Source organism: Entamoeba histolytica, genomic scaffold, assembly GCF_000208925.1.
Source record: "Entamoeba histolytica HM-1:IMSS scf_1104750516639 genomic scaffold, whole genome shotgun sequence".
NCBI classification, from domain to species: domain Eukaryota; phylum Evosea; order Mastigamoebida; family Endamoebidae; genus Entamoeba; species Entamoeba histolytica.
This window is the reverse complement of record NW_001914868.1, coordinates 24232-48421: the sequence shown is the minus strand read 5'-3', so window position 1 is coordinate 48421 and position 24190 is coordinate 24232. Positions and strand designations below refer to the sequence as shown.

The 24190-nt window shown below is 25.0% G+C and overlaps 17 protein-coding genes across 17 annotated transcripts in view, besides 1 other annotated feature; 8 read left to right on the top strand and 9 right to left on the bottom strand.

Moving 5' to 3' along the window:
• Positions 1–185: part of a repeat region that runs on past the window's edge.
• A 62-nt stretch (positions 186–247) lies between these two features.
• EHI_022990 (uncharacterized protein) lies at positions 248–3319 on the top strand (the record flags this gene model as incomplete). Its single annotated transcript, XM_648401.1, has 2 exons — positions 248–510; positions 565–3319. 2 exons carry the CDS (start codon positions 248–250, stop codon positions 3317–3319), a joined length of 3018 nt encoding a protein of 1005 aa, XP_653493.1.
• A 62-nt stretch (positions 3320–3381) lies between these two features.
• Positions 3382–4365, bottom strand: EHI_022980 (ubiquitin-like protein; the record flags this gene model as incomplete). The annotated part of the gene is made up of 1 exon (XM_648400.1): positions 3382–4365. The coding sequence occupies one exon, from the start codon at positions 4363–4365 to the stop codon at positions 3382–3384; it is 984 nt and encodes a 327-aa protein (XP_653492.1).
• A 254-nt stretch (positions 4366–4619) lies between these two features.
• On the bottom strand, positions 4620–5128 carry EHI_022970 (uncharacterized protein; the record flags this gene model as incomplete). Its single annotated transcript, XM_648399.2, has 1 exon — positions 4620–5128. The coding sequence occupies one exon, from the start codon at positions 5126–5128 to the stop codon at positions 4631–4633; it is 498 nt and encodes a 165-aa protein (XP_653491.1). The 3' UTR covers positions 4620–4630.
• Positions 5129–6910: 1782 nt separating this feature from the next.
• EHI_022960 (uncharacterized protein) lies at positions 6911–8323 on the top strand (the record flags this gene model as incomplete). Its single annotated transcript, XM_648398.1, has 1 exon — positions 6911–8323. The coding sequence occupies one exon, from the start codon at positions 6911–6913 to the stop codon at positions 8321–8323; it is 1413 nt and encodes a 470-aa protein (XP_653490.1).
• Positions 8324–8872: 549 nt separating this feature from the next.
• On the top strand, positions 8873–9976 carry EHI_022950 (DnaJ family protein; the record flags this gene model as incomplete). Its single annotated transcript, XM_648397.1, has 1 exon — positions 8873–9976. One exon carries the CDS (start codon positions 8873–8875, stop codon positions 9974–9976), a length of 1104 nt encoding a protein of 367 aa, XP_653489.1.
• A 1048-nt stretch (positions 9977–11024) lies between these two features.
• EHI_022940 (DNA-directed RNA polymerase subunit, putative) lies at positions 11025–14537 on the bottom strand (the record flags this gene model as incomplete). The annotated part of the gene is made up of 1 exon (XM_648396.1): positions 11025–14537. One exon carries the CDS (start codon positions 14535–14537, stop codon positions 11025–11027), a length of 3513 nt encoding a protein of 1170 aa, XP_653488.1.
• A 111-nt stretch (positions 14538–14648) lies between these two features.
• On the top strand, positions 14649–15340 carry EHI_022930 (uncharacterized protein; the record flags this gene model as incomplete). The annotated part of the gene is made up of 2 exons (XM_648395.2): positions 14649–14735; positions 14803–15340. 2 exons carry the CDS (start codon positions 14649–14651, stop codon positions 15319–15321), a joined length of 606 nt encoding a protein of 201 aa, XP_653487.1. The 3' UTR covers positions 15322–15340.
• A 35-nt stretch (positions 15341–15375) lies between these two features.
• On the top strand, positions 15376–16020 carry EHI_022920 (uncharacterized protein; the record flags this gene model as incomplete). Its single annotated transcript, XM_648394.1, has 1 exon — positions 15376–16020. One exon carries the CDS (start codon positions 15376–15378, stop codon positions 16018–16020), a length of 645 nt encoding a protein of 214 aa, XP_653486.1.
• Positions 16021–16089: 69 nt separating this feature from the next.
• Positions 16090–16833, top strand: EHI_022910 (longin-type vesicle-associated membrane protein, putative; the record flags this gene model as incomplete). The annotated part of the gene is made up of 2 exons (XM_648393.1): positions 16090–16464; positions 16522–16833. The coding sequence occupies 2 exons, from the start codon at positions 16090–16092 to the stop codon at positions 16831–16833; spliced, it is 687 nt and encodes a 228-aa protein (XP_653485.1).
• Positions 16834–16910: 77 nt separating this feature from the next.
• On the bottom strand, positions 16911–17117 carry EHI_022900 (uncharacterized protein; the record flags this gene model as incomplete). Its single annotated transcript, XM_648392.1, has 1 exon — positions 16911–17117. One exon carries the CDS (start codon positions 17115–17117, stop codon positions 16911–16913), a length of 207 nt encoding a protein of 68 aa, XP_653484.1.
• A 226-nt stretch (positions 17118–17343) lies between these two features.
• On the bottom strand, positions 17344–17985 carry EHI_022890 (uncharacterized protein; the record flags this gene model as incomplete). The annotated part of the gene is made up of 1 exon (XM_648391.2): positions 17344–17985. The coding sequence occupies one exon, from the start codon at positions 17983–17985 to the stop codon at positions 17365–17367; it is 621 nt and encodes a 206-aa protein (XP_653483.1). The 3' UTR covers positions 17344–17364.
• A 93-nt stretch (positions 17986–18078) lies between these two features.
• Positions 18079–18945, top strand: EHI_022880 (uncharacterized protein; the record flags this gene model as incomplete). The annotated part of the gene is made up of 1 exon (XM_648390.1): positions 18079–18945. The coding sequence occupies one exon, from the start codon at positions 18079–18081 to the stop codon at positions 18943–18945; it is 867 nt and encodes a 288-aa protein (XP_653482.1).
• Positions 18946–18960: 15 nt separating this feature from the next.
• On the bottom strand, positions 18961–19920 carry EHI_022870 (uncharacterized protein; the record flags this gene model as incomplete). Its single annotated transcript, XM_648389.1, has 1 exon — positions 18961–19920. The coding sequence occupies one exon, from the start codon at positions 19918–19920 to the stop codon at positions 18961–18963; it is 960 nt and encodes a 319-aa protein (XP_653481.1).
• A 217-nt stretch (positions 19921–20137) lies between these two features.
• EHI_022860 (RhoGAP domain containing protein) lies at positions 20138–21919 on the top strand (the record flags this gene model as incomplete). Its single annotated transcript, XM_648388.1, has 1 exon — positions 20138–21919. One exon carries the CDS (start codon positions 20138–20140, stop codon positions 21917–21919), a length of 1782 nt encoding a protein of 593 aa, XP_653480.1.
• A 43-nt stretch (positions 21920–21962) lies between these two features.
• On the bottom strand, positions 21963–23492 carry EHI_022850 (uncharacterized protein; the record flags this gene model as incomplete). Its single annotated transcript, XM_648387.1, has 1 exon — positions 21963–23492. One exon carries the CDS (start codon positions 23490–23492, stop codon positions 21963–21965), a length of 1530 nt encoding a protein of 509 aa, XP_653479.1.
• Positions 23493–23569: 77 nt separating this feature from the next.
• EHI_022840 (uncharacterized protein) lies at positions 23570–24170 on the bottom strand (the record flags this gene model as incomplete). The annotated part of the gene is made up of 2 exons (XM_001913401.1): positions 23570–23707; positions 23766–24170. The coding sequence occupies 2 exons, from the start codon at positions 24168–24170 to the stop codon at positions 23570–23572; spliced, it is 543 nt and encodes a 180-aa protein (XP_001913436.1).
• A 14-nt stretch (positions 24171–24184) lies between these two features.
• Positions 24185–24190, bottom strand: part of EHI_022730 (signal recognition particle 54 kDa protein, putative) — a gene marked incomplete at both ends in the record, with an annotated part of 780 nt that continues 774 nt past the window's right edge. Inside the window, one exon of the mRNA XM_001913400.1 lies at positions 24185–24190. This exon is cut by the window's right edge and continues 774 nt beyond it. Coding sequence (XP_001913435.1) covers positions 24185–24190 — 6 coding nt within the window.

Genomic DNA, 24190 nt, shown 5'->3' with positions numbered 1-24190 from the left:
AAGACTTAATGTTTTATACAGGAAATTCTGGCAGCACATTAGAAGAAGAACAATCTAATGCGAGCATGCTAGAAATAAACTCTATTACACCAATAGAGCATATTGAAGAAACTGAAATAATCACTTCACAATATTCATAATATTCAATAGTGGATATCTCTAATAATTGACCTTTTTTTTTTTTTTTTTTTTAAAACACTAAACCGAAAATGCTAAAAAGTTCTATAAACATCTTAATAAGAAATTAATGCTTTTAACATCAGTCAAGAAACTTGGAGTTATTCAAAATATTCGAGACAATCCATTACTTATGTTTAATGAAGAGTCACAAAAAAATATTGTTATGACAACAATTAAAGAAATAATAACAAATGTTGATACGTTTTTTCTTAAGATTTCTTCAATAGAACGATTAAATTTCATTTTTAATGCAATATCAATTGGATTTAATTTACCTTTATTATCAATTTTAGATTTTGAACGAGCAGAACAATGTATAACTATTTATCGGTTTGTTTAAGTAAGTAATAAGAAGAATTAATTATATTTTTATTGATATATTAGAAATTTATTAAAAAAAAGTAAAATACCAATTGAATTTCAAAAAACGCCAAACATTATTTGTTCAATGTTATGTGATATTTCATTATTATTTAATAAAAATAATAAGAGTGAAATGTATTATCAACAATATAACCAAATATGTTTAAAAAGTTTAGAAGTATTTGAAAAAGGAATAAGTGTTTTAATAAAAAATAAAGAATTAGATGAAATTAAAACCGTCATAATATTATTAATTGGAATGATTAAAGAAATGTTAGAAGGATTTAATTCAAATAATCAATTATTATATTCAAATGTAATAATAAAAATATTTTCATTACTAAGTGATTGTTTAATAATAAATGATAATAAATTTGAAGAATGGAAAATATTTAAAAAAGAAGTAATTTATTTAATAGAATTTAATGAGATATTTGAAATATGGGCAAATTATGTAATAAAAATCCAACAAATAATTATTTCATCATTGTATTGTAAAGACTTTATTAAATTTAAATTAATGTCTTTTTCTAAACCAGAAGTAATAGTAATTTCTTTTAAACAATTAAAAGATCTTTGGATTCAATTTTTAAGTTGTGTAGACTTTAAATTAATAAAAACACCAAAAACATTACTTCATTACTGTCAAATATGTTCAAGACTCATACAAGAAATGAAAGATTTATCAATAAAATTTCTAAAACAAAATCCATTACCAAAAACAATTTATACAATTTATTTAAAAGAATTTATTAAAATTATTATTTCAAATAATCAACAAGAATTTAATGAAGTTATATATTTTATTATTCCAATTTTAGGTAATTTTATGGAAGAATGTCTTAAAAATATTCAATATAATGAATCAATTGTAAATGAATTAATTTATTGTTTTAAAAAATGTTTAGAATCAACTGAATATAATTTATTAATAATCACATATTCTGAATTAATTAATATATTAAAATGTCATCAAAATCAATTATTATTATTATTTAAACCTTTAATAAATTCAATTGAAAAAATTATATTACAAAATAAACTACAAACAAATAAAATAATTTTATTATTATTAAATGAAATGAAATATTATTATTCATTTATTTGTCACACTCAAATATTTGAAAGAATTGAAATTAATAAAAAATATTGTTTAATACTTAATACTTTATTATATAATAAATATTTCACTTTAAATGAATATTATTTATTATTTATTATAACTGAACATTTTATTATTGAATCTTCAATTGATGAAAAATTACCTCAATCAAATAAAATTGAAATTGAACAATCAACTATTCCAATTCATTGTTTTGAATTATTATGGAAAATTTTTATTGTTTTAAAATATGGTTTATTAAATAAATTAATATTAACTAATAATGAACAAACTTTACTTACAATTATTAGAATATTTAGATATTCTTCTTTTTATATTTCTTTTATGGTAAATAAACGTTGTTTTATTGTTGGTGTTATTAATCTTTTTTGTGAATTAATGCCTAAAATTTTAAGTCTTCCATCTACATTAGTTTTTAATAGTTCAATGCATTTAGTTATATTTTTTTCAACATTATTACCTTCATTACAAGATAAATTATTCTTTAAAATAAATGATATGTTCTTATCTTTATCTTCTTCTAAAAGTTCTTTTTATGCTGCTTTATTAGAACGTTTTTATACATTTTTTATATCTTATTTCTTTCAACTAACAACAAAAACTGATATTCATTTCTTTGATTTGTTTATTCAACATCAACCAATTGATAAACAAATGTCAATTTCAATTAAAAATGATAATGCAATATACACTATTTTTGAAAATACTCTTTCATCACCAAACTCATTTTATATTTTTGGAATTAATACATATAATAAATTAATTAATAAACTTATAATATTAAATCATCATTTACAATCAACTCAAATTCCTATTCCTATAAATCGTTTTAGTTATTATCCTGAAGGAAATGAATTTGAAACTGAAATGACTCAATTATTTATTCAACAATTAAATATTAATAAACCTTTAATTATACAACCAAATCAAAGTATTGAAAATAAAAAACCATTTAATAAAAATTCTAATTTGTTTAAATATTCTTTATTAAATATTTGTATTCAAACATTATTTTCTTCTTCTCAAATTCTTGAAAGTCCAATTACTTCTTTATCTATTTCTTCATTACCACTAACATTGTATCTTTCACCAATTATACCTCCAAGAGATAGTTTGTATTGTAAATCTTTTCTTCATTTATATTCTTCAAAACAAATTAATTTAATTAAATTCCCAAATCAAAAATTAGATATTGTTTTTAAAACTAATGAACATGTCTTTGGTGATGTCGTAGTTAATTTCAAAAGATGTAATGAACAATTATATTCAATTCAACTTACTTCAAAAATTATCATTTTTGTTCATTATTCTTCATTAATTCATTTTATTTCTAATTATCTATTTGAATCATTAATTCAACAAGATTACAATAAATTATTTATTGATATCAATACTATTAATACAACTCTTATTAATTTAAAAACTCAATGTCCTTCGTATGAAGCAATTCTCTTTCCACAAATTCTTAATTCAAAACAACTACCAAATTCTAATTCTAAAACACAAAAATTATTAAATGATGATGAAACTGATTGGTGGGGTGTTCTTGATCAAAATCTTGTTATGTGTAGAAAAGGAAGTTCACCATTAAATATAACATTGCTCCAAACTCATTCAAGAAAACGTTCAAAAAGTTCACCAATTGATAATTGATTATTACTTCTACTTTCTTTTTATTAAACCTAATTTAAATAGTAAAAAATTTAATTTGAAATTTAGTAAACTGGCCCTTGCAATAATAATTCAACAGCAGCATTCACATTTCCTCCAACTCTTTGGAGAGCCCTAAGATTTTCTTCTTCATCAAAAAATCCCATTTCTTTTAATTGATTAATTTGATTGGCATAAACTTCATGAAGATTTCTTTGAACTGGTTGTGCAGTTTGTGGTTGATTTAAACCATTATTTTGAGTAGGTTGTTGTCCAAATAATAAATTAAATGGATTTGGTTGTTGTGCATTTTGAGGTTGTTGGAAATTTGGTTGTTGAGTACTTTGAGGTTGTTGGAAATTTGGTTGTTGAGTACTTTGAGGTTGTTGCATACCAGCCATTCCCATCAATGGATTATTACTAATCATCATTCGTAACAATTCTGGGTTACTAATCATTTGGTCAAACATCATACTAAATTGTGGATTATTCATCATTTGAGCAGTTTGTGGGTTCATCATTAACATAGCCCTCATTGCTTGTGGGTTTTGTGTTAAAAAGTTAATGGCTTGTTCAAGCATTTGTGGGTTTTGTTGTAACATATTCATAGTTTGTTGCATGTCCATTCCTCCCATTCCATTAAAACCTCCCATTCCATTAAAACCTCCCATTCCACCAAAATTAGGTAAAGGCATATTACCCATTTGTGGTTGTTGAAAAGTATTTTGTTCATTGGGTTGAAAAATTGGTTGTGTTGGTTGTGAATTTGGAGTTGGTTGTGAATTTGGAGTTGGTTGTGAAGGGACAGAAGTAGGACTACGTGAACGAACAAGGTGTAATGTAACATTGTTATTAATACCAAGCGTACTTAATACCTCATCATCTTTTAATACTCGACCAGCAAAAATCAATCTAAATTCTCCAACATCTGGTTGTTGGTTGTGAATTTTTTCTTTAATACCAGAGACTGTCATACCATTAAACTCATTATCATCAAATATAATTTCAATTGTGTTTGAAGAATAAGTTAATCGGACATTAATTTTCATTGCTTTAAATTTTTATTATTTTTAAGTTCCTTTTCTTTTTTTATTCTGTTTCTCTGCAAAACTTCAATTAATCCTATTTTTTTATTTTCCCTTCTCTTATATTCAAGTGTTTTTAACTTTTTGTTCTTTTGATAAATTAATCATTATGTCAAATCCTCACTGATAAATCACCACGTATTTTTTTCAATCAAAACTTAAAAATTTTTTTTTTTAAAGATTATATAATAACATAAAAACAAATAACACAAAATATTGATTGGAACAATTAAATTAACTTGGGTTTCATGTGATTTAAACCATTGTTTTTAGTCAAGTTTTCATATGAAGGGTCTATCCTATGTTCTAATCCAATATAACGAATAACACGAGCTTGTTGTGAATAAGAAAGATCACTCAATACTCTTCTCATTAAATTCATTAATTTAACACGAGTTAAACGAACTTTTCTTAATGTTTTTTGTTCTTTTCTGAGTTTGTGTTGTAATACACGATGGTCATGAGTATTTTGTAATGAGCTTAAATCAAGCATATCTCTTTCTGCCTCACGATTCAATCTTCGTTCTATTCTATCAAGTTGTTTAAGTTTATGTTCATACAATTTACATTTTCTCATTACTTGTTTAACTCTAAACCTACACAATTTCCCACTGCACATGTCTTCTGGAGAAATATATTGATTAGTTAATAATGGTGCAGTCATATACATCCCAACAATATCAGCATGACAAAGAATAACAAATAACAAAAAATATAATCCTTTCATTAAGTAAAAAAAATTATAATTTTTATAAGATCAATTCTTTGATTTTTTTTATCTTAACAATTGTATCAATAATTTTCTTAAAAAAATCATTACTATTTTATTTATTTTTATATAATTGTTATTATTTTAGTATTTTTTTTTATAATTTTCTATTATGATAATATTAATCTTCTTATTATTTTAATAAAAACAATTTAATAATAAAATTCTTTATCTTATTCTCATTTTAAATGAAAGTTTAATATAAAAAATGTCTATTGAAATAATAAAAATATGTATAATTATTTTCACTTTATCTATTCTTAATTTATATTTTCAAAAATATATTTCTTCATTTCTTCTATTAAAATATTACTTTCATAAACTTCTTCTTATTATTTTCTTTTAAACACTTTATGTCTGTTTTTTTTTTTTACTTATTTAACTGTTTATTGTTCTTTTAAAAGTGTTTTATTTTTATAGTTTACTATTTAATATTTTTATATCAATTTCATTTAAAGAGACTCTTATTTCAAAAACTTTTTAATAACCAGGTTAGTCTTAGTTTGTATTTTTTAATAATATTGATAAGGATATTAAAAGAAGTGTAGTCAAAAAGCAAACTATTTAATTGGATAACCTTATTTCATAAATTCAATTTTTTAAACAGAACATTAAAAATAAATGAAAATGATACAAGAGTATAAAGACAATTACTGACATATTATTATTATTTAAATTTTTTTTTTTGAGTTTATAAATTTACTATTTTCAAATGCCATCTAAACTCATTCAAATCAATTAAAATTATCTAGAAATTGATTTATTTGTTATATACATCATAAAAACTAAGTAAGACAAAAAGTATTAATAAGCTTTATTCATTAAAACAAGAGAAATAAAAAACAAAAAGTTTTACATTATTGATTTTAATTTTAAATATAAATTACAGAAGCAATAAAAATAGTCACTTGTTAAATCCTTTTCCATTTCAAAAGTTTTTAATTTATAAATTCCTTCTCTTTTAATTTGAAAGTTTTTACTGGGATTAGTGTTTGAAATAATATTTTTTGAGAAATACTATTGATTTGGTTCTTCCCTTTGTTAATCAAATACTAAATTTAAACTTCTGGTTAAAAATGGCATATTTAAAATTTTTCAACAACGATTCTCTCAAAAAATAAAAACACAAATAAATATCAGTCTGTCTACAAAATATTTCAGAAAACTTGAAACTAAAAGAATTTAGTTTCTTATTTCGAATAACATTAATAGAGTTTATATTAATATATGAAGTATACCACAAAAAACTGATACATTATATATATTGTTTAGAGATAAGGAAAATTAATAGACATAAATGTTTATTTTTTCAGAACTCGTTAAGAAAATAATAAAACAAATAATAAGAATAGACAAATAAAACTTACTTCCAAAGAATTAACTGTATTATAAACATAATTTCTCTTATGAATAAAATTTCTCTAATTTTTGGTTTAATCAAAAAATTTTCAAGATAGGTAAGTCTTTTTTGATAAAAAGTACAAAAAAATGAATGAGTGATAAAGAGAAAAAAGATAATTTTTTATGTGTGATAGTTTGCCATTTTGATTTTCATTTATATTTTTGTTTCCTTCCATTAACACTAATTCAAAGAAAAGATAACATTTGACTAATAATATTTATTATAAAAATAAGTTATTGAGAAAAAAAAAGAAAAAAAGAGATGTAATTTTTTTGAAACAAAAAAGACATGGTATTTATAGAAGAAACTGCAAATAAACAAATTAAGAAGATCAATTAATGAGTGACCTTGACGATTTACTTAATTCTCTTAATGACACACCTGCAACTAATCAACAAAATACTCAACAAGATGAACTTGATGATGTACTTAATGCATTAAATGATATGGTTGAGAAGAAAGATACAAATAAACAAAAGAAGGAAGATGACTTAGATGATTTATTAGATTCCCTTGACGCTAAACCAAAGGAAGAACCAAAACCAAAAAAAGCAGATGACTTAGATGATTTATTAAATAGTTTAGATGATAAACCAAAACCTACTTCATCTCAATCTTCTACTAAAGCCACTACTAAAAAAGATGATTTAGATGATTTATTAGATGGTTTAGATGACAAACCAAAACCTACTCCACAACCAGCACAAAAGAAAGATGATTTAGATGATTTGTTGGATGGTCTTGATGACAAACCAAAACCTGCTGCTAAACCAGTACAAAAGAAAGATGATTTAGACGATTTATTAGATGGATTAGAAGATAAACCAAAACCTACTTCACAACCAGCACAAAAGAAAGACGATTTAGATGATTTATTAGATGGATTAGAAGATAAACCAAAACCTGCTGCTAAACCAAAAGCTGCACCAAAAGACGATTTAGATGATTTATTAGATGGTATTGACTCTACAACACCAAAAAGACAATCCAATGCACCAGTACCAATTACAGCTGTTATAAACGAAGATCCAAATATTTGTGCTGAATGTGGACAACCATTAGGACCACAAAGAATTACAGCACTTGGAAGGAGTTATCATCCAGATCATTTTGTTTGTAAGAATTGTAAAAAGCCATTAGGAACTAATCCATTCCACAATGTTGAAAATTCACCATATTGTAAAGATTGTTTCATTGCTAAATTCGCTAAGATATGTGCAAGATGTGGTAAACCTATTACTACTAATTGTGTTAGTGCATTAGGAAAAACATACCATTCTGAATGTTTTGTTTGTACTAAATGTAGTAAACCTTTCCCAACTCCTTCATTCTTCCAAAAAGATGGTAATCCATATTGTGAAGAATGTTATAAAGAAGAATGTGCAGCTAAATGTTCTAATTGTGGTAAACCAATTATTGGACCATCTCTAAGTGCTCTTGGAAAGAAATATCATCCAGAGTGTTTTGTTTGTTCAGTTTGTAAAGCACCATTCCCAAGAGGACAATTTTATAACCTTGACGGTAAACCTGTATGTGCTGAACATTATTCTAGTCATGCATCTACAAATATTTGTGGAAGATGTGGTAAACCAATTGCACCAGGTGTTAGTTTTATTTCTGCTATGGGTCAAAAATTCCATCCAGAACACTTTGTTTGTTCATTTTGTGTCAATCCTCTTACTGAATCCTCCTTTAAAGAAAATAGTGGAAAGCCATATTGCTTCACTTGTTATGGTAAACTTTTTGGTTAATTCACATCAATTTTTTTGATATTTTGTTATTTAAATGAAAATATTCTTTTTTTTTCTTTTATTAACTTATTTTATTTTCAAAATTACTAAATTGTTATGTTTTGTAAGTAAATTTATTGAAAATATTACCTTCTTATTTTATCTTATTTCATTTTTATTTGACAGAACTATTATTCTTTTTTATTTATAAGCAACTTAACTTCCAAACCTTTATGATTTTGTTATTTAATAACCTAACACAAATAAATAAAATGTTATAATACATAAATTTTTTGTTGAATAATTGAATCATTTTATTCTATTAGACATTCATTCAACCAGTTAATTTTTTAAAATTATTTTATTAATAAATAATACTCTATGAACAGAATAAAAAAGTAGAAGTTTTATTGTTTTTAACAATTGATAATGAAGAAAAAAGAGCTTAAATTCTGAACAGGTGTTTTTACGTCATCAACTAACTCATCAATTATAATAAAAAAGTTATACCTTATAGATTATTTTAAATAATATCAAAGAACAGAATTAATAAATTTAATTTGAGCAAAAATGAAAGTACTTATCTTCTTCTTATTTATTTTTTATTCCTTTGCACTTGATTACTATAAAGTACTTGGAGTGCCTCGTAATGCTAATGAAAAAGAAATTAAGAAGGCATATAGAGCATTGTCATTAAAATATCATCCAGATAAACCTACTGGTGATAAAGTTAAGTTTGAAGAGATTAATAAAGCTTATGAAGTTCTTTCTGACAAAAGGCAAAGAGAAATATATGATCATGGTGGAGAAGAAGCATTAAAGAATAATGGAGGAGGACCTCACATGAATGCACAAGATATTTTTGATAATTTCTTTAGAAGTAATGGAAATGAAGGGGGATTTCATTTTGAGAATGGAGGGTTTCATTTCAATTTTGGAGGTCAAGAACAACCCCAACGACCTAAGAAAACACCAGACATTCATATAGTGAAAGAAATTACTCTGGAAGAAGTTTATTACGGAGGGGACGTATTTGTAGAGTTTAAGAGAGAAAAGTTATGTAACCATTGTCATGGAACTAGAGCAGAAAATAGTCATGACATTGAAAATTGTCCTGTTTGTGGTGGAACTGGAGTGAAAATTGAAGCTATGGGAATGATGAGACAAAAAACACAATGTCCTAAATGTAATGGAACAGGTAAAATTATTAAAAATAAATGTCATGAGTGTCATGGTAAAGGTACGGTTACTAAATCTATGAAAGTCCCTGTTCATGTTAATAGAAGTGTTAGGGATGGAGATACTACCATTATTCCAGAATTTGCTAATGATGGTTATAAGATGAAACCAGGAGATGTTATTGTAAAATTTGTTACAAAACCTCACCCAGTATTTACAAGAAAAGGAAGTGATTTATATGCTAGTGTTACTGTTTCCTTATTAGAGTCATTGACTGGATTCCAACGGTCTATTAAACACTTAGATGGAAATACTATTACTGTTGCTCAACAAAAAATTACACCACATGGAACTGTTATTACTTTCGAAAATATGGGTCTTCCTTTGACAGCCCATTCTAATAGATATGGCAATCTTTATGTTACCGTTAATGTAATGTATCCAAATTCATTGTCTCAAAACCAAATCACAGAATTAAAGAAAATTTTGAATTAAAAAACAACTTTGTTTTATTTTGGTTTCACTCATACATTCATATAAAAAGAAGGAATTGTGATACAGTAATATAGTATTATAAAAATATAAACAGATTAACAAAGAATGAGAAGTTCATATCAATCAAGAAAATTAATGAGAGAAGAATGAGAAATAATAAAGAGTGATTGTATTAGTAGAATAAATTAACAGAACAATAACTAACAATATAATAATTAGAACATATGAATCAAAACAATCAAAACAACCAATACATAATTAGCAACAATAAGAAAAAGAATAATTTGTATTAACATAATACAACTAATTATCAATAATATTAAAGAAGAACAAACTAAAGGAAGAAGAAAATAAACAAAGAATTTAACAATCAATTTTTTTTGATATACACAACATTAAAACACAAGATTTTTATTTCATTTACATTAGATATTTAATAAAATTTAGTTTTAATTCAACTCTATTGATATTTCCAATTATTTATTATCATTTCTTCATTATTTCCAATTTATTTTTATCATATGCTATATCTCTATTTATCATTTAATATTTTCTTTGTTCATAATAACATCATTTTATTCATTTTTATTTAAATTATTTATTGATTATTCATTATTTATATTCTATTTTCTTTTTACATTATATCATTTTTCTTTAGTTTTATTAATGAAAGAATTAAAAACATTATCATTAATATATAATGATATTCAATAATTTAATACAAATACTCTTTTAATCATTTATTATCCTAATTCAGTTTATTGATATTTTTTATCCATTTCTCTTTTGAGTTATTCTTTTTACATATTCTTATATCTAATTTCTTTATTTAATATTTCAAAATAATATAATTTAATTTTAAAATAAATATCAAAATATACATAAAAATAAAAATGAAATATTCTACTGTTCAACGTATTAATAGTTATAAAAGAAAGGATAAAAAGCGAAATTCAATAAAGAATGTAACTTGTTCTAAACCATTATTTGATGGTTGTAATAATACTTACAAATTTCTTTAAAATAAATAAAAAGAAAGAAAATTGAATTAAACTTCAGTATAAATTCTAGGACAAACTGCCATTGACATTAATTCTTGGAATAATAATTTGCAAGCATATGGAATATCAACTTTTGAAATATGAGTTTTATCTTTACAACAAGAACATTGGAATGTACATGCTTTATGATTTGCTACTGCTGGCATATGACATTTATCACAAACATAAATTTGATACTTATCAGATGCAAGGAATAATCTTTCTTTTAATAGAGAACTAACACCATGTGAAATCATACAATCTCTCTCCATCTCCCCTAAACGTAATCCTCCATCTCTTGATCTTCCTTCTAGTGGTTGTCTTGTGAGAGTAGCATATGGTCCAGTTGCTCTTCCATGAACTTTATCATCTACAAGATGTTTTAATCGTTGATAATATGTTGGTCCAATATAAACAAGACTATCTAATTTTCTACCAGTATGTCCACTAAATAATGCCTCATATCCTCTTCTTTGATACTTTAGTTTATGTAATCTTTCTCCAATTCTATCAACTGTTACATCTTTTTGGAATGGTGTACCACTTTGAACATCTCCTACCAATGCCCCTACTTTTCCAAGTAAACATTCTACTAATTGTCCAACTGTCATACGAGATGGAATAGCATGTGGGTTCATAATGATGTCTGGTGAAATTCCTTCAATTGTAAATGGCATATCTTCTTGTCTATAAGTCATACCAACTGTTCCTTTTTGTCCATGTCTTGAAGAGAATTTATCTCCAATTTGTGGAATTCTTATACTTCTCATTTTAACTCGAATATATTTTGTTCCTGACTGAGCGTTAGTGACAACAACTTGATCAACAACACCATTTTCTCTTGGTTTATATCTTAATGAACAATCTTTTAATGTTTTATTTTTATTTTCATAAAATCCAGCAACCAAAATATCATCTGGTTTAACTTTAGTTCCGGGTGCTAAAATACCATCAACATCAACTTTTTCATATTTACTTATATCTTCAGTAATTTCTGAATTATTTTCACTTGGTTTAAAGAACATTAATTCCGTTGTTTCTGACTTTTTAGCATCTTCACTAAATGTTTTAAATGCCATTGATCTGAATAATCCTCTATCAATTGATCCTTGATTCATCATAACACTATCCTCTTGATTATAACCTGAATAACAACAAACAGCAACAATAGCATTAATTCCTGCTGGAATATGTCCAAATTTGACATATTCAGCTGCTCTTGTTGATACTAATGGTTTTTGTGGATAAAAAAGAACATGTCCTAATGAATCTAATCTTAATTGATAATTTGATGCATACACTCCAATTGCTTGTTTACCCATAGCACATTGATATGTATTTCTAGGAGATTGGTTATGGTCAGGGAATGGAATAATAGATCCTAATACTCCCATAACTAATGCTGGATGAATTTCACAATGAGTATAATTTTTACTTGAACCTCCTTCTGTATTATCTAAGTCTGATGGGAACATAGCAATCATAGACATTTCTTCTTCATCAGCATCAACATATTCAATAATTCCTTTTGATAAGAAATTATTCCAAAACTTTGTTTTTTCTGTTCCATTACTTTCATTATCTAATCTACTACATAACTCTGTAATTTGACTTTGCTTTAAATTTAATGTATAATGTCCATTATTATTACTTACTGTAAATAATGGTCTTGTACATCGACCAGCATCAGTGTAAATACGTAATTCTTTATGAAGTTGATCAAGAACCATAGACATTACCTTTTTTACTTTTCCTTTTGTACTATTCTTTCTATAATTCTTTAATTCTTCTAATAATTTTTGTGGTTGTTCAGAACATTTTAACCATACTCCATTTAAAAAGACTTTAGTAATATTATTCATTTTTTCTCCTGTACAATCATTAATATTACAAACATATTGACAATCTAATGCTTCTTTAATTTCATCAACTTGTTCATCTTGTAAAGCAACAGTAATTTGTGCCATTAATGATAACATTTTAACTAACCCACATGACTCTCCTTCTGGTGTTTCAGCTGGACAAATATATCCCCATTGTGTATTATGTAATTGTCTTGGTTTTTGTGTTTTTCTTTTTCCTTCAACTGGTGATGAAATTTTTCTTAAATATGCTAATGCTGATGTAAATGTTAATCTACTTAATACTTGTGCTACTCCATGTCTTGATTCTTTTCCTCCTGGCTGTGGCCAATTTCCTGTTCCTAATGCTTTTGTAAAATCTGTTGTAATTGTTGGAAATGAAAGTGGTTTAGCATATTCTAATGCTTTATTACTTGATAATTGTTTTTGTAATTGAGCTCTTGCTGTTTTCATCATTCGTTTTAATGAATTCTTAAATAATTCCATCATCAATCCTCCTGTCATTAACATTCTTTTTCTTGCTAAATGATCTCTATCATCTCCATTTCTTTTTCCTGTATAAACTGATAAGAAATGGTTTGTCATATATCCTAAAAATTGTGCTTTTGATTCAAAATTATCTGTTCCAATATGTGGAAGTAAATCTTTCTTTAATTTTTCTGTTCCATCTCTTTGTAATTTTTGTATATTTTCGGATACAATTTCAATTACTCCTTCTTTATTTGTTTTCTTTGAATGTTCTCCAAGCCATCTTCTTGCATCTTCTGTAGTTGTACATTCATTTGCTTGAATAGCAGTAGTAACAATATTATACATTTCATTATCATTTTCATCAAAGCAAATAGCCTCTACTATTTTTTGATCATTTTCATATCCTAATGCAACAAAAAGTAATACAACTGGAACATCACAATCCATACGACTAAGACTTAAAACAGGAACTTTAATTTTAAGTCTTGACTTATCTAATTTTGGATAATCCATTCTAATTTTATGGGTTCTAACTTCATCATTTGATGCTAAACTATTAATATTTCCTTCATATGGATATTTTAATTGATCACTCCCTTCAAAAACTAAAACTGTATTTGGTGCCATCTTTTCTTGTGCAATAACTACCTTTTCACTTCCTTTAATAATGAAATATCCACCTTGCTCAAATGAACATTCATCTTTATTAATCATAGATGGTTGTGTTACACATCTTTTTAATCTACAAACATCAGACTTTAACATAGATGGAATACTTGCTATATCAATTTTTGGTACCGTTGTAATTTCTTCTGCTCCATTTTTTCTTATTGTATCTTTGGCTTTTACTTCAAGTTGACAAGAATACGTTAAACTTCTTAATCTAGCCTCATGAGGGAATAAAGAAGCACTTGCCTTAGACCCAGTAGAAACTTTTGGAAAATGGAAAATTGGATCTGTTAATACAATTGTATGTTCTTCTTCATCATTAGCACTTATTCCTAAAACTTCTGCATTACTTATTTCAATTTTAGTTGTATCACTTGTAATAACATCCCTTACTTTTTTAATGAAATTATTATATGATGATAGCTGTTGTTTTACTAACCCATTTTCTTTAAAATGAGCATCAATTAAATACCAAAATTGTTCAGGTTGAATTTGTTGTGAGGGAAGATTTGCTTGCATTTTAAAAATTTCTTAAAAAGTTCTTGAATTTTTTTGTTTTCTCTTTTTTTTTTTCTCTTTTCTAACCCTTTTTTATTTTCTTAGTTTAAAAAATTCTTTTACTTCATATCAATGAGGGTAGATACTTTAGTTATTTTTCCTTTATATTGTATGATTGGATTTGTATTATACTCAGTTCAATCACAACATAACAATTATGTTTGTTTTAGTTTTTTTTACAACGTTGGTGTTATTTAATATTATTCATTATTAATATTTTTTTTAGGGAGATGACTCTCATATTACGTGTCAACAATCACCTTTTTATTATACTATTACTGGGTTACCTAAACAATGTGGTTGGAATGATTTTGACTATTACTTAATTATAACACTGATGATTTGTGATGTTATTTCTTCAATTCTTTGTTATTTGGTAAATAGTTCTTTGAAATATGTTTTAATGATTTTTGGTCAAATAACATTATTTTCTTTCATGTATCTTTATAAACATGCTTATGATGCACATGCATATTGTCAAAGCTTTATTTTATCCACATTGAAGACCGAAAAAAAAAGAATTATATGTAAAGATGATTCGTTTTATATTCTTGTTGGAATGATATTCTTTATTTCTCTATTACTAATATTCCATTCATTATGTTATATCATTAAAGACCCAAATGGAATTACAATGGGAGAATTAAATTTTGGTACTTCCATAAAAGAGCAAAGTACAGATAAATATGCACGAGATGTTCGTGTTGCAGAAAAACCAAAAACAATCAAAGAAAAATGTGATTAATCTTTAACTTTTTTTTTTCTTTTTTTTTATTGGTTTAACTTACATTACTATTTTATGGATATTATTAACGATTACCTAAATTGTTCTGTTTTAGTAGGAATTAATGGACAAGTAAATCCAGTGAATAGATTTCTTTTAGTTTTTGATATTTCTCAAAGTCATGTTGTTGAATGTAATGGAATTGTATTACCACCACATCTTTGTATTGGAACTATTTATGACCTTTTTGTTAAAGATGACGGAGTAATTACATTAGAATTAAAAAATGAAGTTGTAGATATACAAAAAGTTCAAGAGAGTTATTTCAATAATATCTTAATTTTTTTAAAGAATTGTTGTAAAATGGATGATGATTTAATACAACAGTCAATGGATGAAATGAAACTTCAATTATGGGAACATCATATACTAAAAACACAAGAAGATCATCTTTTATTTAAAAGACTAATTGAAAAGTCTCAAGAGTTAGTATTATTTAACTTAGTTTATCTTGAAAGTAATCAAATTAAATCAAGTCTATTTTTGTCGAAGAAAAAATTATTAGTTAGTAATTTTATTAAGAAAGCTCAGGATCAGTTAAAAATTAGTTTTTCTTCTATTACTAATCAAGGAATTAATCTTCCACCATTTATGACTGTTGGCTCATTTAAAAACTATTTTTATGGTTCTGATCTTTGTGTCACTGTTGTTTTGAAATGATTTTTTTATTGTTAATTATGGTTTTTTCTCTTTAAAAATGAACTATAAAATAATTACTGAAGAACTTAAATGGCAAACCCACTTAAAAGATATGATCCTGGACCTCAAATTCTTTACTGTTGTGTTGCGTTTAAAACAAATATTTTAGCAGAGTATTATGAAGTTTCTTTACCAGGGGCAGATAAAATTATTAAACAAATCTTAGCAAAGGCATCCATTGGAAAGAATGTTCTTCATCATGAATTGTTATCATTTTGTCTTTTAACAACAGACATTATTACAGTTATTACTATCACTGGAGAATCATTTCCACAAGAACGTGCATTTGATTTTATTGATGAGGTTGTTATTAATTTCTCAAAATTATTTAATACAGACCAATTAGCTACATTACCAACACGTTCATTAAATAATACTTTTGCTCCTATGATGAAACAAAAAATTGTTTGTTTTTCTTTTTTTAATAATTTATTTATTTAATAAAATACTTAATGCTACCAGAATCATTTTAATGATCTTACTAATGATCCATTAAATAAAATTCAACAAACATTAGACCAAACAGTTTCACAAGTAAATGAAAATGTAGATAAATTATTAAGTAGAGGAAGAGTATTAGATAATCTTGATGGAGAAAGTGATTTAATTATGAGAGATACAGAAGAATTATATAAACAATCAATAGAATTAAAGAGAAAATTTAAAAATAAGAACATAAGATTATATATTATTGTTGGAATGATAGTTTGTTTAATCATTTTTATTGGTATTTGGTCTTATTGTGGTATACGTTTTCAAAGGTGTCATAAATAATTCATTACTTATGTCTTTTTTTAATTCTAACCAAAACACTTTTAAAGAAAAAAATAAATCACTTTACTTTCCTTAAGTTACATCAAACCTGGAGCATATAATTCAGTTGGATGAGTTACCATATAGAATATAGTGTAAATTTGACCAGGAAGGAAGAAGAGAAGAGTTAAAATTAATGAAATCCAAAATCTCTTTTCACATTTTTCCATTAAATACATAGAAACTGGAGGAAGAATAAAAGCAAAAATTACTGTTAAGACACAATTACAAGTAATTTTAACCATGAGAAATAATAATTAATTAAAATAATGAGATGAAAGGGGTATTTATTTAAACCAGTCATAAAAAGAACAACTTTTTGTTGATGACGAAATTTCTAGAATATAGTTTTTAAATAATTTTTTTAACTATCATTTTTTCTTTGGAAACTTTTAAAACCAAAAAAAAAAAGAAGAAGAAAGTTTATGAGTCAAATTAATAAAAATAGTAAATATCTAAAAATAAATCAAATAAACTCATAAAGAATTTGAATTAAACTGGTGTATATCCTCCAGTTGTATCTTTTGTCTTTTGTTGAAGAATAACAATCATAACAGCACTGACAAAAAGAACTACAATAAAGAAACACCCAACTGCAAAATTTTGAAGTGAAGCATTACGAAGTGGTTGTGTTTTGATTTTACATGTCATATTTGGATTTAAACTACCAACATCAGAAGCACATAATGGTTTTTGTCTATAAACATCCCATCCACAACACCCAAACTTTTCTTCCCAAAGGGCAAGTGAACTACTCATTGATGCATTTGTTGCATTCCTCATATGGAAATATGTATATCCAAAATACCCAACTGTTGCTAATGCTGAAATAACAGCTAATGCAAGTCCAATATAAGAAACTATTCCCATTGTTGGTTTTGGTATTAATGAATATACACACAATATTATACCTAATAATCCCATTAATGCTGCAACAGTACATGTTTCAACAACAAAAGTATTTCTTGAATAATAGTTTAATGATGATTTAGCAAGTGTATTATTTTGTTCCATTTTTCGTATTGGACCTACAAATACTACACCAATCCATAAACCAGCAGCTATAAGAGTAAAAATACCCCATCCAAGTACAATGAATTGAATTACCTTCATATTCCTTTTTATTTAGTTCTCAGTTTATTTAGTTCTTTTTAATTTTTTTTTTCTTTAAAAAAGAAATTAAAAAAACTTAAAAAAAAAATTAACATGCAAGTTGCTGAATATTCATCATTGATAGATTCTACAATCAAACGAAAAGTTATCGAAGGGACAATTCCTCTAATTGTTAGAATTCCATTTAAGAATGAAGAGAAATTTACATTATATAATGCATCTCGGAATGAATATTTACCATTTTTATTAAAAAGTTCATTAACAGAATTTCTTGAAGAAGTAGAACAACCAATTAGTTCAGTTACTTATACAGTAAATGAACAAAATGTTAAATGGTATTTTCCTATTGGTGTAATATTTGATGCACTTCATAATGGTAGTTTACCAATGGAAATAACTATTGGAATTAGTCAAAACCAATCAACATTTCAACCATATGAAAATGAAGAAACAATCAAAAATTATCATATACAACAATTAAAAGAAAGTGTTTATTTACGTTATGGTTCTATTCAAACTATTAGACAATTAGCAGTTGAATCAATTACACCATTATGGGAATTTCATGCTCAAAATAAATTAGAAGAATATGAACAATTACTTAATCCAATACTTATTACAGGTGAAAATTGGCAAAATATTCCAATTCATTGGTATTTTGGTTCACAAAGAAGATACACTGACTGTATTCCTGTTATTATTAATGATCATTTAACAACACTCATTGAAGGTCTTCAAGTTTTTTTAAAAGAAAGAGATATAAATGATAATGACCCTCCTTCATTACAATTATTAAAAACAAATTCATTTGAACAATGTCCAAACCTTTGTATTGTCATACAAGGAATAACTATACCTCTTGACACACCCTTATTATGGCTTGCTTTAAATTTGAGTCATTCTGATTTATTCCTTCATGTTATCATAAGAAAAACTGATGAACTTTTAATCGTAATTTAAAATTTCTTTTATCATTTAATTTAATTCAACAACAAGCATTGCTGATGGATATAATTTTTCTTCTTCAAAACTTATTTCTTTATTTTCAAATCGTTTTTTTGGTATTAATCTAACTAGAGAATAATTTCTTGTAGCACTTTGATTAGCATCAACAAAGTCATATAATTTTTGTAATTTATCTTTTTTATTAAACCTCCTTTGAATTTTCTTTCCATTAGGAAATCTAACACTAATAATACAAGTGTCTTTTCCATTAGGTTCTTGTTCTTGTTCAAATATCTGCTTCTTTCTTTTCATGTCATTAAGAATTTCTTCTTTTTCTCTTTGTTTTTTCTTTTCTTCATTCTTTTGTCGTTCTTCTTCTTTTATTTTCTCTTCTTCTCTTCGAAGTAATTCTTCTTGTTTTTTCTGTTCTCTTTCTTCTTGTCTCTTTGCTTCTTCTAATGCTTTTTTGTATTCTTGTTCTTGTTCTTCCCTAACTCTTCTTCTTTCTTCTTCAACTCTTCGTTCTTCAATAATTTCATTAAATAAATTAGTATGTTGAATAGCAATTTTCATCAATGTATCACTTGTAAATTCATTGTGTTTTAATACTGTTAATAACTGACCTGAAACACCATTAAAAGGAAAGACAATAGAAATTGATGGAAATGACGCAATGTCATGTATTTCTTCAAGTTTATGTCCAATATCAGTATTAACATTTGAAATAAATATTAAATAATATTGATTAATAGTTTGAATGAGTTGGTTATCTGTTAAAAGTGAAGAAAGGGATTGAAGAGATAATGGAGATTGAGGTGAATGATGGAAAATTAACATCAATTTACATTGATTTTTACATTGTTGAAAGGTTTGTTGATAATTATTATTATAATCATTAAAAAGAGTAGTAAATTCTTCTTGATAAGAATCCAATTCATGTTTTAATTGTTTAAATCGATTTAATTGTAAGAAGTTAATTAAATATTCCATTAAGTGAAGTAATTTGAAATGAATGAACTAAAACGAGTTTAAAAAAAAAATTAGTTATTAAAAACAAAATGAAATATAACATTATTTGAAGTATAAAAATAAAAAAAGAAAATAGATTTTTATTCTCAAAATTGTATCTAAACAATATAAAAAAAAAATTAGTTAAAATAAAGAAGTTTTTAAAAAAGAATTATTAATTGTTAATTGAATCATTTTTATGACAACAACAGAAACAACAAGTTTTAAAGAAGAATTTAATGAGTTAATTCAATTAGAAGAAGAGATGAAAGAAAATGGGAAAAAATTTGAAAAGTATTATAGTATTTTTACACCTGAAGTTATCAAGAAAACAAAAATAAGTAAAGAAGAGTTAAATGAAATGTTTCCATCCAATTTAGAAACAATCAAATCAATTCATCTATCATTAAGTGAATCATTATATTCAATAAAAAAAATGTATGAAGAATATTTTCAAGGAAATGAAGAAAGAAAAGAAGTAATATCAGACATTATTATTAAAGTAGTAATGTTATATGATGAGAATTTAGATAATATTTTAGTTAATTATACGTCAGTATATCATAAATTATGTATTGCACTTTATGCATCAGAACATTTTTTCCCTAAATTACCTAAAAAAATAAAAATTAATAAAGAATATACATTAGCAATGGTTTATATTAAATACATAGAATATGTCTCAAATTTATTTAAAACATTTGTTGGTATTGTTCAACATCTTTCAGGAAATGATCCTAATTGGAATAAATCATATGACATTGTTTATGGTTTACAAATTATTGATTCTTCTCTTAAAGCAATTTATTCTACATATCCAAATATTATTAAAATTATGAATTTAAGAAAACATTTTAAATGTAGTGATTATTTTCCTACTGATCGTATGTTATTACATGAAGATCAAGTTATTCTTAAATCACTTAAAATTGAAGTCATTTCAGATGAAGAACTAAATCAACAATGGGTTCAACAATGTTTTGATGAATTAAATATCCCTATTTATTGCTTTTTATTTGAAGATACTATTTTATTAATTTCTTCTGATCAAAAACAACATCAACCATTACAATATTGGTTAAATGATTGTCAAATAGAAGAATTACCTGAAAATGAATGTCAAATTTTTGATCAAAGTGATGTAAAGAAAGAAACTACTATTTTATTATTTAATGATTTAACTCAAAAAAAAGAATGGATTGATATTGTTACTTCAACTCAAATCCAATGTAAATGTAAACGATTATTTGGTAAAAGTCTTGAAACATATATGAAAGAAAATGAACCTGATGAATCATTATTAATTCCACAAGCAATTGACCAATGTTTCTTTGTATTAGATGAAGAAGGAGTAAAAGATCCTTTTGTATTTAAAAGAAAAGGTGATGGAAAGATAATAAATAAGATTATTCCATTGATTAATTTAGGAAAAGATTTTGAAATACCTAACGCATTAATTGCAGCTGATATTATTAAGATTTATTTAAGAAATTTACCTGAACCATTACTTCCTTATGACTCAATTCCTGAACTTATTGAAGAAACACCAGAAAAAAATATTGTTTTAATCATTCAATATATTGATAAATTACCTTTATATAATAAAGCACTCTTAAATCGTTTAATGAAACTTTGTTATAGAATTTCATTAAATCATGAAGATACTCAAATGGATTCATTAACACTAGCAAAAATATTAGCACCAAATTTATGTTGGTCAAAAAATGAAGGAATTACTGGAAATATTTATACAATGGTTGAAATGTTAATTGCAGAATATCCTTCTATTTTTGAAATGATTGATAAAACTTTAGAAGAACGACAAACAGCTATTTTTGTTGCTAATAACAATGACGAAAAAGAATATTTTGAAGTAAAAGAAAAATTAAGACAAGAATTAGTAAATGAAGAAAATGGTGAACCAGAGCTAATAAATGATAAGAATGAAAGTAGTTATGATTCTGAAAATGAAACCAATTAAAATGTTTTTATAAAAATAATAATTAATCTTATTTTTTTTTAATTTATTTATCTTCAAGATGGTTATTATGATCAATTACATAAAAATACTTGTTCAATGCAATAGTATGTTCATCAGATGAATATTCTATTTTATGTAAATTTTCTGTAACACCAGACTCTTCTAATATATCAATGAAATTTTTAGCAAGTTCAGAATCATCATGAAGTAATTCAGTGATAATTTTTGTAACTGAATCAATAAAGGTAGAAATAAATTCTTTAGAATTTTGAATTAAACATTCAGCCATAATTGTTAATGCTTTAAATGTTAAATTATTTGAAATAATAAGAGCAATTTGATGAATAGGAGAAGTAGATAAAACATTAAGATAGAACCATCCAAATTCTATTTTAATATCAACAATTGAATCTGTATTTTCAGAGAAATCAAAATTTGATAACTTTTGAATCATTCGTTGTACTAAATTAACTTGTAATAAAACTGGAGTAACTGATTGATTCATTGCTATCATATTACTACACACATAACATAAATCAACAAATAATGATGGTGATGATAAATAAACTGTTTGACTTAAATTTCTAAAGAAGTCTGATTGTTGCATTAAACGAGTCATATATTTTTGATTAAAATCACTAATATTAACACAAATAGCAATACAATAATTTCTTGTCCATTGACTTTTTGAATTTAGTCCTGATGAAATTGTTTTGTATAATGTTGGAATTGATTTTGCTAATTTTTTAAAATTGATTTCTATTTGAGATAACATTGAAAGAATAAAGTATGTTGTATTAATACTTTCAATTCGTGGATATAATAAAGATAATAATGGAAATATATCTTCATAAATACTATTTGTTGGTGAAATAGATTGTTTAAATTCTACCGTAGTAATTTGATTTGTTTTTTGTGTTAATTCAACTTCCATATTATCTGATTTAATAGAACATTCATTATTTGATTCATCACAATATTTAGCAATTGCACCAATTAAAAATCCAATTTTTTGACAATAACCAATGTCTTGATAATATAATTGTAATCCTGTTTGAAGTGAATCTAAAAGTCCCATTTTTTTAAATACAGGATAAACACAATCATTATCTAATATGAGGTTAGATAAATACCACGCTGTTTGTGTTCTTATATTTGAGTTTTGACTTAATAATAAATTACGTATAATAAAAGTATGATCAACTTTTAATAAATAATCAAAAGAACCGTCAATAGATGCAATATTTGTTAGAAGTTTAAGTATTTTAAAAACAACTTCTTCACTTCCTTGTAAATGAATAAATATTAAATCAATACAATTATATACATAATAAACATCACTAAACTTAGAATAAAATAAATGTGTTGATATCAAGTCTATTGCTTCACTAACGTTTTCTTGTTTAAGCATTGGAAGTGTTTGTTGTAAAGGAATATCTGGTAATGAGTTTGTTCCTTGAATTCTTTTTACTTCTAACCTTCTTTCTCTTCTACTTTTCCTAAGTTCTGCAATTCCTTTTTCTCTACGTTTTAATTCTGAATCAATTTCAATTGTATCTCTCAAATTGCTCATTTATCTCTTTTCATTTTTAGTTTTTTTAACAGGGTTTTTTGTTATTTTTAATGAAAAATAAAAATGAAGAAAAGAATTTATAATTTGGTGGAAGTTGTTGATAAGATATTTTGTAAATAAGAATAGCATTCATCTAAGAAGTACCTAAAAAATTCTGCAACAACCATTGCTGGGACTACATCATCAAATTGAGAATCTCCTAATTCTATTTGACCCTAAAACACGTAAGAGAATAAATAGTATAATAGAAATAATAAAATAATAAAAACAAACCGAATCTTCAGCAACTTTTTGGAAGAGTCTCATAAATTCATCAACAGTAGATCCACTAAAATCTTCTACACGAAGTACTTGATATATTTCTTTAATATTAGCTGAAGTAAAAAATACTTCTTTTGATCCACTAAACATTTTAATACCACGACTTTCTTTAAATAATCTTAACATCCATTCAGTAATTTGATACTGACCTTGAGATTCTTGTAAAGTTTTCCAAAATTCTGTTGAAGCATATGCTTGAAACTTTCTAAGATAATCATATTCATTCTTAATTTTAAATTGGACAAACATTCCAGTAAATTCTAATAAATCTTCTCTATTAAAATAACCTTCTTTCTTTTTATCAATGAAATATAAAGATGCTAAATGATTAAATTCAAAATTATAGTCTCTTCTCATATATTTTTGATAATTTAATA